Source organism: Trachymyrmex cornetzi, unplaced genomic scaffold, assembly GCF_001594075.2.
Source record: "Trachymyrmex cornetzi isolate Tcor2-1 unplaced genomic scaffold, Tcor1.1 scaffold99, whole genome shotgun sequence".
NCBI classification, from domain to species: domain Eukaryota; kingdom Metazoa; phylum Arthropoda; class Insecta; order Hymenoptera; family Formicidae; genus Trachymyrmex; species Trachymyrmex cornetzi.
In genome coordinates, this window is record NW_017300343.1 from 848,450 (window position 1) to 864,086 (window position 15,637).

General features: G+C 34.5%; 1 protein-coding gene across 9 annotated transcripts in view; it reads left to right on the forward strand.

Annotated features, from left to right (window-relative positions):
• LOC108770136 (dystrophin, isoforms A/C/F/G/H) overlaps positions 1-15,637 on the forward strand; it is a 475,481-nt gene that overhangs the window by 380,460 nt on the left and 79,384 nt on the right. For all 9 annotated transcript variants that reach the window (XM_018521482.1, XM_018521491.1, XM_018521492.1 and 6 more), the window contains one exon: positions 11,887-12,031. In XM_018521482.1, the coding sequence (XP_018376984.1) occupies positions 11,887-12,031 (145 nt within the window). The remainder of the gene's footprint in view (positions 1-11,886; positions 12,032-15,637) is intronic.

Here is a 15,637-nt window from a genome sequence, read left to right on the forward strand (position 1 = left end):
GTTAGTTTATAATGTAGCTTATAATGACGAACAAAAGATGACAGACATAAAGCTCAGTAATGGATAATTTTTGAGCTATAATGTATCAAAGGTGTTCTGTGAGTATATTTACATTTTTAATATACTTTAATTCAAAAACCATTATTAAGCTTTGTGTCTATGATATCCTTTATTCACCATTATAAGCTCCATTATAATGTAATATACATAATGATTATATAATAATTATATGTGAATACTACCTCATTTTATCGGGACTCAATTATTCTTATAAATAGTGCGGGATTTTTTGGTTCTTGTTACAGATTAACACAAAATCTGAAAAGAATAACTGAGTGAATTGCTTTTCGATTAACGCATTAAAAAAAATTGCTTTAGCGCGCATCTATGTATTGTTGCTCATTAAAATGTTGAAAATAATAATTTTTTTCTTATATGTGGTAGGAAATAAAATGTATAACATATGAATATTATTTGTACTCTTAGTTCTACTTTATTTTTTAAATACTTTGTATACATAATCTCTCCTATCGTAACATTTTTATAAGCAACTGAAATTTATAAAGCTATCAATGTCGTAACGTATAATATATATATATATATGCAACTATATTTTCCTTTTATATTTTACAACGCATCATCCGAAATGGTTACCGCTTTACCGGATATGCCTACACTGAGATCGTCGCATATCATTCAGATATAATCTTGCGGCGCGGTTATGCGAATATGAAAAACATCAGCAAAAATATTTCAGCTGTTCGCCCGGCTACGATACGAAATGCACGGAAGTTGCAACTCGAACACAGATCGCGACAAAATATGCGTTACTGTTATTTGCGCAAACGCTCGCAACACTCATTGCGAATCCGTTTTACGAGCGGAAGTTTATATTACGCTCTCGAACGACAACTGGCGTATCAAATTGCGCAATAGATATCCAGCAAGATCTGATTAACTTACATACACCGGTTTTGCGCGTGACGATCCGCATTTTATACAGTAAACTTATATTATCGATAAACTATGTTTGCTCAACGGTTTGTTCGGTTTTGTTCAGAAACCTTAATAATCGCTTGTAATTAAACATGACTCCAATCACTATCGTTTCCTTTCTTTCTGATTGTTAACTTGTTCTAATAGGTTATTCCGGTTAAGCCTATGTTAACTTGTTCCAATAGGTTAATCCGCTCAAGAAACCTTTGATCTTTGGAATAATCGAAAGGATCGTTCACTAAAATATTGAAAAATATGCGGAACGTTGCAAGGGTTACGTTTGCAATCTCATACATAATGGATTTACATGTGAAGTAATACATGGCACCAACGCAAACAACTGTAAAACACATAAACTCACACGTAAACCAGAAGCTTATCGGAATTGCTATCAAACGGAGCTCATAACTTACTGAACACACGTAGTAACTGATTCTAACGAAACTACAATCCGGTAGGAGTGGATTTGGCGTCCTGCGGTAGGTCGAAACTTGTTTGAGATTACTGACCCTTTCCGAATAATACCAATTGGCACATCGCACCTGTCACATTTTTTTTTATTTTTATTATAAACAAAATTTCTCTTCCATAAACATAAAATAGTTTTCTCACAACTTATTAAAGCGTATCTACTTTATTAAAGCATATTGTCAACAAAGATTTTGTATATCACTCTTGAAAAGAAATGTTATCAAAGCTTTTCAATTTGATCTGCATAATTTCTGACATTTACAAATAATATCTTTGTCTATTATTCCAAAAATGAAATAGATACTTTAAAGTTTAAAGGATCATAAGAAAATATTTAGAATTTAATTCTAAATTATGGATCATTATTCTCTTATCTACTAATGGCGCACAGTCGTGTATTTGTTCATTTCGAAACCATCTTTATTACCTCCATTTTTAGTATCAGGTCGCATTATTCAATTGTCCATAACGGACGGAGTTGCACCTCGAAAACTGCGACGCGGACAGATCCGCTAACGGCGCGACGCTAATGGCGGCGTTGTTGATGTTGTTTATTGTAGAAGTTTGGGCCGGTTTTGTGTAGCGAGTCGACCTCGCTCAGATTGGGATTGTACCGGTAAATTGTTCCCCAGAGTTGAATTATAACGCTCCGCCCGTTTGCGGCAATTCCATTTGCCCGCTTTATTACGTTAACCGGCACGGCGACGACGACGACGACAAGGACGATGATGGTGACGAGTCAATGCCGTTGACGAGTCTTCGTGGGAAATATCGACTATGAACCGCCATCGGCACATTAGATCAAAGAGCTTCATTGAGTGGAGATTCACGTCTAATTGTTATGTGATTATCGAGTCGATAATATACTGCAAATATATCAGATATGTCGTAGAAGAACGGTGATGTACGAGCGCAATGAACTTTCACAGATCTCGGTTGGAATTAATCTCGTCGGAACTCGTGGTGATCCAGATGTTTATCGGCACGTAAAGAGGAGATAAGATCGAAGCTTGGTATAGCTCGTTTCACGGGGGTGTCGTGTCGCTGATAACGAACACGCTCTACGAAATGGTTCAATTTCAGTTTTACGACCGTGTCGTTAAGCGACGAGATTTTCCGGGTTAAAAAACGAGGCGGAACACGTAAGAAAAACCGGTAGTCGTTATACTCGCGCTTTGAGTTAGCCGATTCATAATACTCGTAAATTAAATGGAGTATAATTAATTTCGTTGGCCACAACTCGTACATTTTCGAGCCGAACGCGTTAATTTGATTGGCAGTTTGACAATGAAGAGGATTTGTTCAATGATGAATGACACTTACTCATTAATAGATTGTTAGTATTCATCAATATATCCAATATGCAATCGCACTTGCAATAACTTACTAATAAACGACTGACTCACATTACGACATACTTTAATATTTCTGGAGCAAAAAATATTTCATTATGCAAAGTACTGCGCAAACAATTTGAGAGTTCTCCACTATCTCAATAATAATTTCGTCTAGACGTGAAACCTATTTATAACGGCAGCTAATTTATTGCAACCACGTGGCGGATTGCGATCGCGCGATGTTATCACGAGATCGATGGCCGCAATGAATTTTGATAGCTCCCTGTGGATCCGCATTGACTATCAAGATTTAATACATTTCTCATTTGCCAGAATAGAACAGTAAAAGGATGCGTGCTGAACGAACAAAAGTTTTCGTCGTATATTTTCAATCGAAGTCTCCGTAATTGATTACTGGCGTGTTAACAACATATATCAACGTTAAAACTGTCCGAGATAAACGAGAATTATTTACACTCTTATGCGATAACTAATTCTATATGAATAAATCTATTAAACAGAAAATCTATTTACAGCATTAATCAGTTCTACAGATATAATGTTAAGTTTTAATGACACATATTTCCGCGTATTTTGATCATGTCGAATATAAGGATACGAACAATTAAATACAAATTTAATTTTTTAATGATTCGTGTAATATCCTATACATATAATTTTTTTGTACCGCAATGTTATTCGTATTTGTTACAAATTTTAACAAAATAACAATTTTTTCTAGGAGATGTACGAATAATAGTAGTTAACAATCTACACATTTTGTATGCTGCATTATTTTTAATTTATTCTTAATCTTAACTCTCTTAAAAAATGATTATTATACTTTGATATAAACATCTGGTATAATATATTTTATTTCTGCTGTGGTAAAACTTTTATTTAAAAAACAACCAAACAGCTGATTGTTTTTAAATGACTGACAGTATAACATTTGTTGAGATACAATTTACAATGGAGAAACTATGTAACATTTAATGAATTAAATTAAATTAAGAAACTAAAATATTTTTGTGCAAGGAATTTATGCAATTCCATGGAAAACAATCTGACAATATGTCTTGATCGAACTGCAGGAGTTTCTCACAAATCTCAATAGCAGGTTTAACATTGTGAAACGATACATCTTTTTATCAAATGGATTGTCATATATGAAGTGTGTATTGTTTTATATTCATAAATTCATCCCTCTAGACGTTTTGCAGAGACTCAGTCTCGTGTCGCATAAATGCAGAATATAGTGAAATCGCATTGTAGGTTTCTGTGAAGACTATCAGTATTCATGAAATTCTTTCAATGAATTTCAATGATTCGGTAGTAAGATACTCAGCCTCGAATATAGGACATTTTCTATGTTCAAAAACTTTTCTATGTTGAACATTTTAGCTTGAAATTTGTGTAAAACTTTTGTAAAACTTATGTTTGAAATAAGTTTCGTTATTTACAAAGACAAATTCTTGCAGATATGATCAAATATTCAATTCGTGGACATTGTTGAAATTTGTCAAACAAATGTAAGAACTGTTGTAAACTGCAAGAAATGACAATTTTCAAAGATTCCACATTTGCTCTGAGTTTTGTTTCAAATCTTCTTTCAAACACGAATGATTTCTTTTCTGAATTTACGCTGAATCGTTTCCGTTATTTGCCGGATAATCCACGTTTCGAGCCAAATCCGACGTAAAGCTCGAAACACGTAACGACTTCCGCTTGTTTTCGCAGATGTCTTCTAAACGCGTTCGACAACGAAGATAAATTAAAGGTGCGTCTCGGAATTTCAATGTCGTCGTTGAGAACTGTTTTGTAACTCGACTTATCCCAAATCCCTGGTCTATCAATGTTACAATTGCAGTTTTACCGACTTACATGTACTTTGTGTGCCGAAGTATGTGTGCCCATCTCGTCGTTTTAATTATACTTAATCTCCGACCGTGTACGTTAAATCTGGCGATCTCGCGTAATCAGAGGCTCTGCCGGTTCGCGTTTTGCATTTCGCCACGCTTCGCAATTCAATTCTGTACATATCTTATTCTATATGTCTGTATGTGTTTTTTTTCCTCGTAAATGACGACGAGCTCGAATAACACCGCTCTCGCATTCGCATAATCAGATTTTCCACGAACTTTATGCGATACCGTTGTGCACGTCTCTTAATTGCTCAGCAAACGAAAAAAGGCAGCACCATTGTATCTCTGCTGTAATATTGATTTCCTATTTTTATAGAATTTCGTTATCATAACGGTTTTTTGCGAGAGCATATTGTTACGGGAAAGGGAGAAAAGGGTTTCATTAAAAGTACTTTATATTTCCTATGTATGAAATATTTTACATTGCACATATGTAAAATTCTATATTAAAATAGAATAATGTTTTTACGTATGTTAAAATAGATATTTTCTCAAGTCACAGTATTCTATAAGTCTATTTATTTATTTTCTCCCTTCACGAAAGGAAAGACGCATTTTCTCTCCAATTTTCTTCAAATATGTCATATAAAAAAAAAGTAACTAACATCCCGAATGACTTTTATCACCTGACAAACAATCATCTCCGTCACAAGCAACTTTAACAATAATATCGTAGTATCGCTTATGTTATTCATAATTTATTTACTTGAGGCTACGTCGGACTTTATCGAGTAGGTGCGAGATACGTGACGTTTCTTCGGCAGATTTTTATAGCCGCCCAGGAAATTTCCTGGTGATTTATTTTACATCAGCCTGGCACGTCGTAAAGATCGCTCGCTCGCAGGGCAACTTGGTTCGTTCGCCAAGGCGACAGTGTAGCACCACTTACTGAACATTTCAATTGAAATGCGATCGCACGAACGAGAAGTATATCTTTCCGTTAGTGGAGGCTCTCCTGTTTCTGGCAGCCGGACGACGAGCGAAAATAGATGTTCCGCCAAATTCTCTTTCGTGACCGTAAGATTCCATTACTGACGTAGGTCTGATGCACGTCCTATTAATCACACGGACCTCGTTTTTTCTCAATTACGTGACGATAAATTACCGTTATGCATATATGAGCCACGATTAATTAAAATTTATAATTTCCAGACAATATTATGAATCTTAACGAGCATACCGTGATGAGAAGGATTTAATGTGTTTCATATTATGAGAAATATTGCAGAAAAATTATTTTATCGCCTTTATTAATCTTTATTATTAATCCTTCATTATCTAATTCCATTTTGTATCGCAATTCTTCTACCTACACGGAGAAAATTTTATATTTAAAATTACTATAATATAAAGGTAGTAGCTGCGGTCTTCATGTAAATTATAAGTTTAAATGCTGTAACTATTTTTTTAAAAACAATAATACAACGTAATTTTTACACTTTTTCATAATAAAAATTTTTTATTACAAAATCAAAACTTGTTGAATGAAAGTTAGTGTTGTAAAGATAAGTAAAAAATATATATCTAGCAAATTTTGTTTGCGTACCATAGTAAAAATTAACTGTTTTCATGTTAGAATATGGCTTAAGCACTGATGGTTTAACAAAATAATTACTTTATTTATGTGATAAAAATTAGTATTACCATAGTAAAAGTTAAGTCGGAATCATATTGTGAGGGTCCATCGAAAATATAAGACATAGTAAAGTGTAATTTAAAATTGTATTAAAATTTAATATAAAATTTTCTCCGTGTATTGCTGCTTTATTTTTTTTCTCGAATTATATTAATCCTATAAATCCGAATACAAAAACACAATTTTTCGAGGAAACACGCAAGCATATTCAAGTTGTCTCGCAGATCAATCCTTTTCTCGCATAGCGTGGAATGTCATATTATGAGAAATATTGCAGAAAAATTATTTTATTGCCTTTATTAATCCTTGATTATCTAATTTCATTTTACATCGCAATTCTTCTGCTGCTTTTTTTTCTCGAGTTATATTAATCCTATAAATCCGAATACAAGAATACAATTTTTTGAAGAAACACACAAGCATATTCAAGTTGTCTCGCAGATCAATCCTTTTCTCTCATAGCGTATAATAAATTTTTCGAGCGAGCATCAGTCGCCGCATATAGCGGCTACGTGGAGCGAGAAAAGTTTATTCCCACGATTCGTCGGAGCAATGAGGACGATTTCTTCCGGTAACTCCGTACCGCCATCCATCGCGCAAAATATCCTCGCGCCCTTATCTCCCTGGGAGAAGGTGCAATATCGCGACGTGTTGTAGCCTTGTATACATACGCGTACGTGCGCCTGTATGCGCGCTCAAATCGCAAAAGTACGCGAAATTCCGCGCGGCTCTCATCGACGTTACAATAACCGCGATATATCCAGACGCGAGGCTGTTTCTTTGCGATACGAGAACGACGACGACGGCGACATGGAACATTCAGAGTGGGGCCGCGGGGGGAATAAGACGATGGGAATTGTTGAATGTGACCTAGTAAGTGGGTGCCGCCACCGGTGGTGGTGCAACAATGGCGAAATATAAATCTAAATCCCAACCGCCATCCTTCCTGCCCTCCTTTCGCCCACCAGTCTCCTTTATCTTCCTCTTTCGTCTATTTCGCGACCTCCGGCACCGACGACGGTGCTTCGTTGTCCTGGCGGCCGGCGTTCTTTATCCGAGAATTTCTCTTGCGGCATTCAGTTCCTGGCCTCCTTCGCGCTTCCTATCTCTTTATGCCGCTCTCGTCTCTCGGGCCTCTGTCTTCCGCTTTAATTCGCCTTACGCTTCTTTATTCTCAGACCACTTTGGATTCCATCCGCGCACGAGTCGTTCCGACAAGATAATGGGCGACAAGTTAAACAAGAAATGAAATAAGAAGAAATTTAGCTTAGCGAGCGTTAGTTATTTTTATTATTTTTGTTTTCATTCCTGCAGACGCATTCTACATTTTTCTATATTTGCACTTTTATATTTCATATTTCATCTTTATATTACTGTATAAAAAGGAATTCCGGAATTTATAGGGATTCTTTTTATTCACGTTAGGTTCTTTATAAATTATCTTTATTACTGCAACTTTTTACTGAATTGTTAAAGAAATAACACGCATAGTATAAATTGAAATTCTTGAAAGTTTTTTAAAATAAGAATTACAGAGAGAGAGAGAGAGAGAGAGAGAGAGAGAGAGAGAGAGAGAGAGAGAGAGAGATATTATCATTGAAATCATTAGGAAATTAAGTTAAAGTTAAATCGTATATCAATCCGATAACGTCAAGTCTTTTTTACACTATATAATAAAAGAGCCAAGAATTAAACCGCTTACTTCACAAATTTTTAATACTGTGACAAGATAAGAGCTTGTCTGTATTTCTTTTGCTACGTTCTACAGATGTTATGTCACGTTATGTTATGCCATATATGACCTGTACGTGCATGGACCTGCAAGACCATTATCTCGGATATCTGCGAGATCATCTCCTCGGACTAATTCTTTTCTTCGGACTTGTCCTGCTTATCTGTCCCGTCCCTTGCATTGCTCTAACATCTTTTGCTTCCGTTTCTTCCTCCCAGCGGTGCCTGTCACGAGTCCTCATTCTTCTTGAGGACGTCTCTTTTGTATCCAGTCTCTCGCGCTCCCATGTCTTCCAGTGATTTCCCACTGGTCTTTCATTTTGTTTCACGTTTCCCGCGCTTCCGTCTAGTAGTATTTACTTACTATTAACAAAACACGTGTGTTATGCACGTCCTTCAATATTTATTCTGCATTCGTGTTTGTCGATTTTATCTATCTGTTGCATCTTATGTTTATAGATAATTTTCTACCGCAAATATCGCTATATACAGCTTCTTTCTCTTCTTCTTTCTTAAGACTTCTTATGATCAGACTTTTTTTTTTAAACGCTCTTGCGCTTTTTTTTATCTAAAGTTACTCTGCCGTTTAATCCGGTTGCCTCTTTGTCTTAACCAACTTTATTCTGACAAAGTATTCTTAGTCGCACTTTTCAAGGATCACTCTCTATTCATTCGAATTTCTTGATCTCGTCATTTCAAGCTTCTATTCTTTGTTATTTTTTTTTCACTCGAATCTCTTCTTATTATCCTACTCGTCTTCTTTTGAGATTCGTTTGTATATACGAGCGCTTTATATGTCACCGTCCGTGCTGCTTCTCTCGTATTTTTCCTATTTATCTGGGATCGTTTTCCTTCTTGTCTACGATCGGCTTTACCACCGACCTTCCCTTTTGCCAGTCGCTTTCCATCCATCGGTCGCGCATGGTTTATTTGCCGCGTCGTCGTTCGAAATGCTCGTCCACTTTAATTTCCTCAAGGCTCTTTTCCATATTTACTCGTTTTACTCGAATCACATTTTATCTGCAAGTATACATTCCATCTCTCCACCCACGTTTCTTAAAATTTCTGTTCTTCAATTTACATTTTTCTGAATTGTTATCTTTTTTTTTTATTATTCTGTCATATTGAGACGCGTTACATTTCGCGTTACTTTTTCCAATCTAATCTTAATCTACTTATCTTAAGTATCTATCTGATTTCCCCTTTTCTATCTGTACTTTGCGTCGCCGTTTCGTTTCTCTCTTTTCACTCATCGCCCGATGTTTCACTTGGCACCAGCAACATCAAGACTTTACATTTACTCTCTTTTCATCCACTCCGTGCGCGCCGCTTTGCTTTACCAATCCTTTTTTCTCATTCTCCTTTCCCGTCAACAACTTCACCTGTCTGTCCCTAACAAATATGTACTCTCTTTTACTCGTATTTACGACGAGTCGAACATTTTATGCGTCTTTCTCGCCGCTGCTTATGTCTGTGTGGTGAATATCCATCGGCGCGTCGCGTCGAGAGGATGTAATCCATCCTTTGGATGGATGTGTATGAACGTTTTATAAATCTTTTTGATGTAGACATTTTGATGTAAAATATTCCGATATTCTCATTATAGATTATACTTATATTAATTTTGAATATAAACAACTATTATTAGAATATAATGTTTATAACGTTTATAGTGTTGATAAGGTAAGGTGGAACATTTCGAATAATTTGGAATGAAATAAAATAATAAAATCTAATTTTCGAGGTTTAAATTTGATAACCTTGATAGGCAGCTTTGATAGGCAACTCTCATTGTGAGGAAGATATTGAAGGGTACTAGCAGGAAAAAATAAATTTGAACTTCTGAAAGGCGAATTTTATTTCGTTTCATTTCGTTTCTCTCTTCCGTACCATTTCGTAATTGTACCATCTTATCTACCATAAGTCATATAAGTATAATTTTAGAGCTGTTTTTAATAGTAAAAGTTCGTATAATTACTCATCTTCGCAATGCAAGTTTACACTGAAAAAAATTTTATGAATTTTAATAAATATTTATTTATTGTAAGTGTGTGTGTTGTCTTTTATTGCAAATGTCTGATTAGTAGATACTATCTAAACAAGTATTTATTAAAATTTCGTAAATTTTTTTAAGGTACATAATTTCATGTTATTTTATTATTTTTAACCAATTCTAAAATTCGATGTATTGACGTTTGCTATACATTTAACAGAAAAGCTCTTTTAACCAGTTGAGACTTTATTTCCGAATGTCGAGACCAGAGAACAGCATTTATTTTCATCATTCATAAAGCTGAAAAATGATAAAATTTGAGTAAAAATTTCTAAGTATTTATTAAAAATATAAATATAAAAATATAAATGTGGCTCAAAAAATAATAAACTTTTTAAATTGACAAGAGTGTGACATTGTTTATAGCATTCCGGGAATATTACATGGAAAGAACGATTTTGCTAAAAAGTATCTAAAATTTTATCTATACTTTAATTTTTAAATACTTCTGCAAAATCGTTCTTTCCATATAAGTATAACCCTCACATTCTCACGTTCTTTCAGTTTTTTAATGCTTTGAGTCAGAGATCCAAACCGAAAGATTTTGTTTAGTTCGGTTCCATTTACCATTCAATCGAATAAGTTTACTCGTTTTAGTTTTTTTTATTTGTAAAGAAAACTGAAACCGTAAAAATTACGGTTTCTTAACAATTTTCTCTAGTTATAGTTACTCAGGTAGAAGAGTTTAAAATTTCAAATAATTTTTTTTCTACATTTATTCTATTAAATTATATATATATGTAGTGGAGAGAGAAATAAGTTTAAAAATATATTATTTATTTAATACAATGTTTTATATGTGTACACATGTGCAAGAATTTAAATCACACTTGTGATAATATGAGCGAGCGAACAAGAGTAATAAGAAGGAAGAAGAGACAGAGAGAGGAGAGATAAAGAGAGAGAGTGTTCATCCGTTCAATTAGTTTCTCACATATTCATGCACTGATTGCACTTATAAAACTCAGAAAATTTATTTTTCTTTCAATATGAAAGGAGAAAGATAAACTCTAAACTAATGCAATCAGCTCAGCTATAAGCAACAGATCTATGTTAGATTAAGAACTGGCAAAAAAATCGAATAAAATCGTAAACCGAAAATAACTTCATAATTTCGGTATTATAAATTTTATAAAAGGTGGTATTTTGGTTCATCGAAAAAAAGAGTTACAAAACAGTTTTCAGTTTCAATTCAAACAGTTTGGTCCGGGTCTCGGCTTCGAATAGACTTTATTAATTTAATTAAATGCTATTTCTTATATATATTGTTAATAAACAAATACATCTTAAGAAATAAGTTCAATTATGTACTTCAATATACAATAATCAATAAATGCTGCTTTTTGGATTCGACGTTTAGGAAATAAATATGATATTAATATAGACAAAATTCAAAATACCTTTTTATAAAATACAATATTTTTTTAAGAAGTAACATAAATACAAATAACTTTCAATAAATAACAATTTGTTAAATTATTTTTAAAAATTATCCATTGCACCGCAGAAAGTTGTAACGAGTCTTAACTCATTACGTGATCCCTGGATTAATACAAATGGATTAATACAAATGCTTTGTATTTATATGACATATCATATATTTATATGTAAACTAGATAAAAAAAATGTATATATTAAACATAAAATAGAGAGTAATATTCACACAACTAATGAATATATTTTAAAATCCAATATAGATATGGGATGTACATAGCGTGCCTGTTTTTTTCTGTGCAGAAATCGATTGGAGAGCAACACAGAACACTGGAATGCTTTACTGCTATCATTGCGCGAACTCATCGAATGGGTGATAAGGAAAGACACAGAGCTCACCGGCCTGGGACCCGTTTGCGGCGATGTGGCTGCATTACAAAAACAACAGGTAAATCGTCGAATGCTGTTTCGCGCATAGATTACTTGGTTTCCGCTTCATCGAACTCAGTCAGTCCGTACAAAATCTGTAGACGTACTTTAGTCAGCATTTATTCGTTATCTTCGGTAGACGAGCATACTCCATTTAACATCCTTTGATTCGCGGCGGCAATAGCATCAATCCCGAAACTTCAGGATTCGAGCCAAGTTACTTGGACATGACTTATGTACCTAAAATCGATTTCATTTCATATAGTCGTCCTCCGAGAGGCTTGCAAGTTCCTTCCTCGCAAACTGATTGGACGAATAGAATATAATTACGTATAAACTCATGCGCTATCAGGCGGGTGTTCTTCAACTGTGTCTCTACGACAGACGACAGCTCATCCGGAATACGGATATTTACGTATTCTCATCACGTTTGAGTGTTCCGCCTCATGGAAACGTGAGCTTCAATTACATCATTGCTCGTACGTCAATTGTGCGCTAAATGCTTCAACTAAATTCGCTGCTGATTAAATTTCCGGTTCATTAAATTCTTATGTGATGAAAATATATTATCTATCTTAAAAGATTTTTAACGCTGTTTAACGAGATGTTGCTTTTAATAACACAATCGACGAATATATTTTGGGAATTACTTAAGTTGTTTTAAAACATTATTCTAACGAATATTGTTCTAAGTTATTATTTTCATTATTCTCTCCAATTTTTAATTGCATGTTCTCTTAAAAATTGAATTTGCTTCGTATAATGCGGCTGAAATTCGGTATATAATTGCATGAATATCCTTTGCGCAATAATCTACAAAGGTGCACTAGTTTGGATTAATCTAGATTAGAACACGCATGTTGCCGGCATAGAGAAGCGCCTGTACCGTCGATACAGGTAATATCCGAGTATGTACGGAGGTGATAAGCCGCATGTGTCCCGACCAGATCATTGATGTCATCATGCGGCTAGATCTCTGTATATATTTGTCACTCGCACCGGAGAATACAGGAAATGGCCATCGATTATCCTTAATTACTCAAGCGGAAGAGTAAGGTGCTCAACCATACTCATCTGATTGCCTTTATATTGACACGCCTCTCGTAAATACGCTTTGAAATTCAATACAAAAAATCATATTGATGTATTTCACAATCAGCCAGTGAGATAATATATTTTATGTGCACATTTTTGCATTTATCGAGTGAAATGGAAGAGAAAAAAATTTCTTTGATTTTTTCATAATATTGTTATAATTAAATTTGCAAAAAATATTACTATCGAAATAAATTATGAAATGTAAATTTCTCTTTTTAAAATTATTGTCTATGAATACTTAAATTTATTTCCATATTATAAAAAAATAATAATTTTTTAATTTAAAAAGGTTGTTTAATTTCTTCTATTTAAAATTCATACACGCATATAAAATAAATTGATGTAGTTATTATCAAACAAATTGCCGATTATATGTGTTTAATATCATAATAAAAAATGCAATAACAAATATATCTCCGTTCAGTAATGTATTATCTTTGCAAAATATATATTATTAATACTATGAAATATATTTCTCGTCTTTTAAAGAGTTGATTTAGATTCGTAATAATGTTACAACCGTCTTTACTCGCTCGGGATTTATACGCTTCACCCGCGTTCCTTCAGGTTGCACTTCGCACCAGAATTTAAATTCGAAGACAGCAACACGGGGTGTCTTCGAACGATTGTTTCTTAACGTAATTGTTTGTCCCGACTTTCACTGTAAATCCAATTAAGACTATTACCTCGGCATTTCTCATGTCTTCTTAGTATCTGTATACTTCTTTCTTCAACTTTGTTAGTAAATAATACGCTGATTGAATTGAATTTCTATAATTATCGTTAACGAAATCGTCGCGAGATTATTGTCACAGTTTGAAATTTGATACATCAATTGTCACGTATCTATTGGGAAAATGCGGTTAATGTAATCGATTATGTACGGATTTAATTTAAACGATTCGCCAGTAATTAATAAATTCTACCCTCATGCATATGCGTTGCGTGATTCTAAATAATTCTGTGAAAATCCTAAACCTATCTATATGCGAAGCTCGGGGACTTCGCCCCGAGCAATTTTAATTACACGTTGTTAATTTAATTAGTGCTGACATTCGAAAACACAACGTTTTTCTTGAATAAATTTGTGATTCCACGAATTTGAGCTTCTATTTATGTATATTCTTTTGTGGAATAAAATAAATTGTCTCATTAACGGTAGATGTCGGATATAATAAAACTGATTACTTGTAGTTTATATGTTAATTAATATGTTGCTATTAATGTTTAAAAGAAACTGCGCGACTGCATTATTTCTAAGAATTATTTTAATATTTGAAATAGATTGTGTGAATAATATTAATCAATTTACTTTCGAGAGTCTGAAATTACTTGGAATCGATATATTATCTTAAAACAACTCTAAGATTATTTCTATGACAGGTAATTAATAAATCAAAGGAATAAAAGTCATATATTCCTTAGCACAACGATAATGAAACATTTGTGATGTTAAAATTTAATTTTATCTATATCAATTTTATCGATAAGTATTTTAATAACGAATAGTATTATTTAAATGTTTTTTGAAATAATATTAAAAATTCTTCAAGTTTTGCATATAAGTGCTTGCTTAAAAGTTCACTAGGTTGTCATAAAAATTTAATTTTACTTGTAATTTTACAATTATTATTTAATATTATGAATAAGATTCTTAGTTGTAGAAAAACGTTTTCGTTCTAACATTTTCAAATGAAAATTGTAGAAATCACTCTCCATACGAAATGGTGGAGGAAAAATGAATTCATTTAATCGGAATCGAAACTACCGGGGCGCTTCGGCATCGAAGCCGAAATGACAGACGCGTAATTAGAAGATCGTTTATTGCTCCCACGCAATCGAAATGAAAGCCGATCGTGTACGGTTTAGTCGCCGTTGCGACCGACGATGTAACTCTGTAACGAGCGCAATAGCCATTCCTCTTACCGGAGTCGTCCTGAAAATTCCATTTCGCCTACAAGCGCGCGGATCGATTCCCGCGCACGCTTGCAAACGGCATCGTTGCACGTCCCGACGACGAACCGTCCACGACGAACGTTCCATGTACGCGCCTTTCGCACGCAGGCCATTTCGTTCGTTCGTTTGTTCGTTTTGCACTCGTGCGAATATGGCTGATAAATCAAAACCGCCGACGTAACGTCGGGAGGCCGGCGTTACGTTGAGAGGCGTATCGATTCGCGGCGCGAATTCGATGAATTTTGTTGGTTCGCGACGAAACATGTCCACGGTTTTGAGCATGCATTTTTCGTACTATTGTACGCGACCGTTTCGCCGAGCCCGTCTTCCCTCGACGCATCCGTGGCATGAAGCGATTGATATTTTTATTTCGACCTTGCCGTTGGAATTTTCGCTTTTCACGTCGAGGATGGTCGCGCTTGGTGGTTATTTTTCGGATGGGCACTTTGGCCAAGTGTCAACTTCTGGAATTTATGCCGGTGTGTTTCTTTCGGCTTGGTGGAGAGTCCGAACCTCTCATCGCGCCGTTACCTCGATTGTTTACGGAGAGGTCCGTCGACGTTCGTGGTTC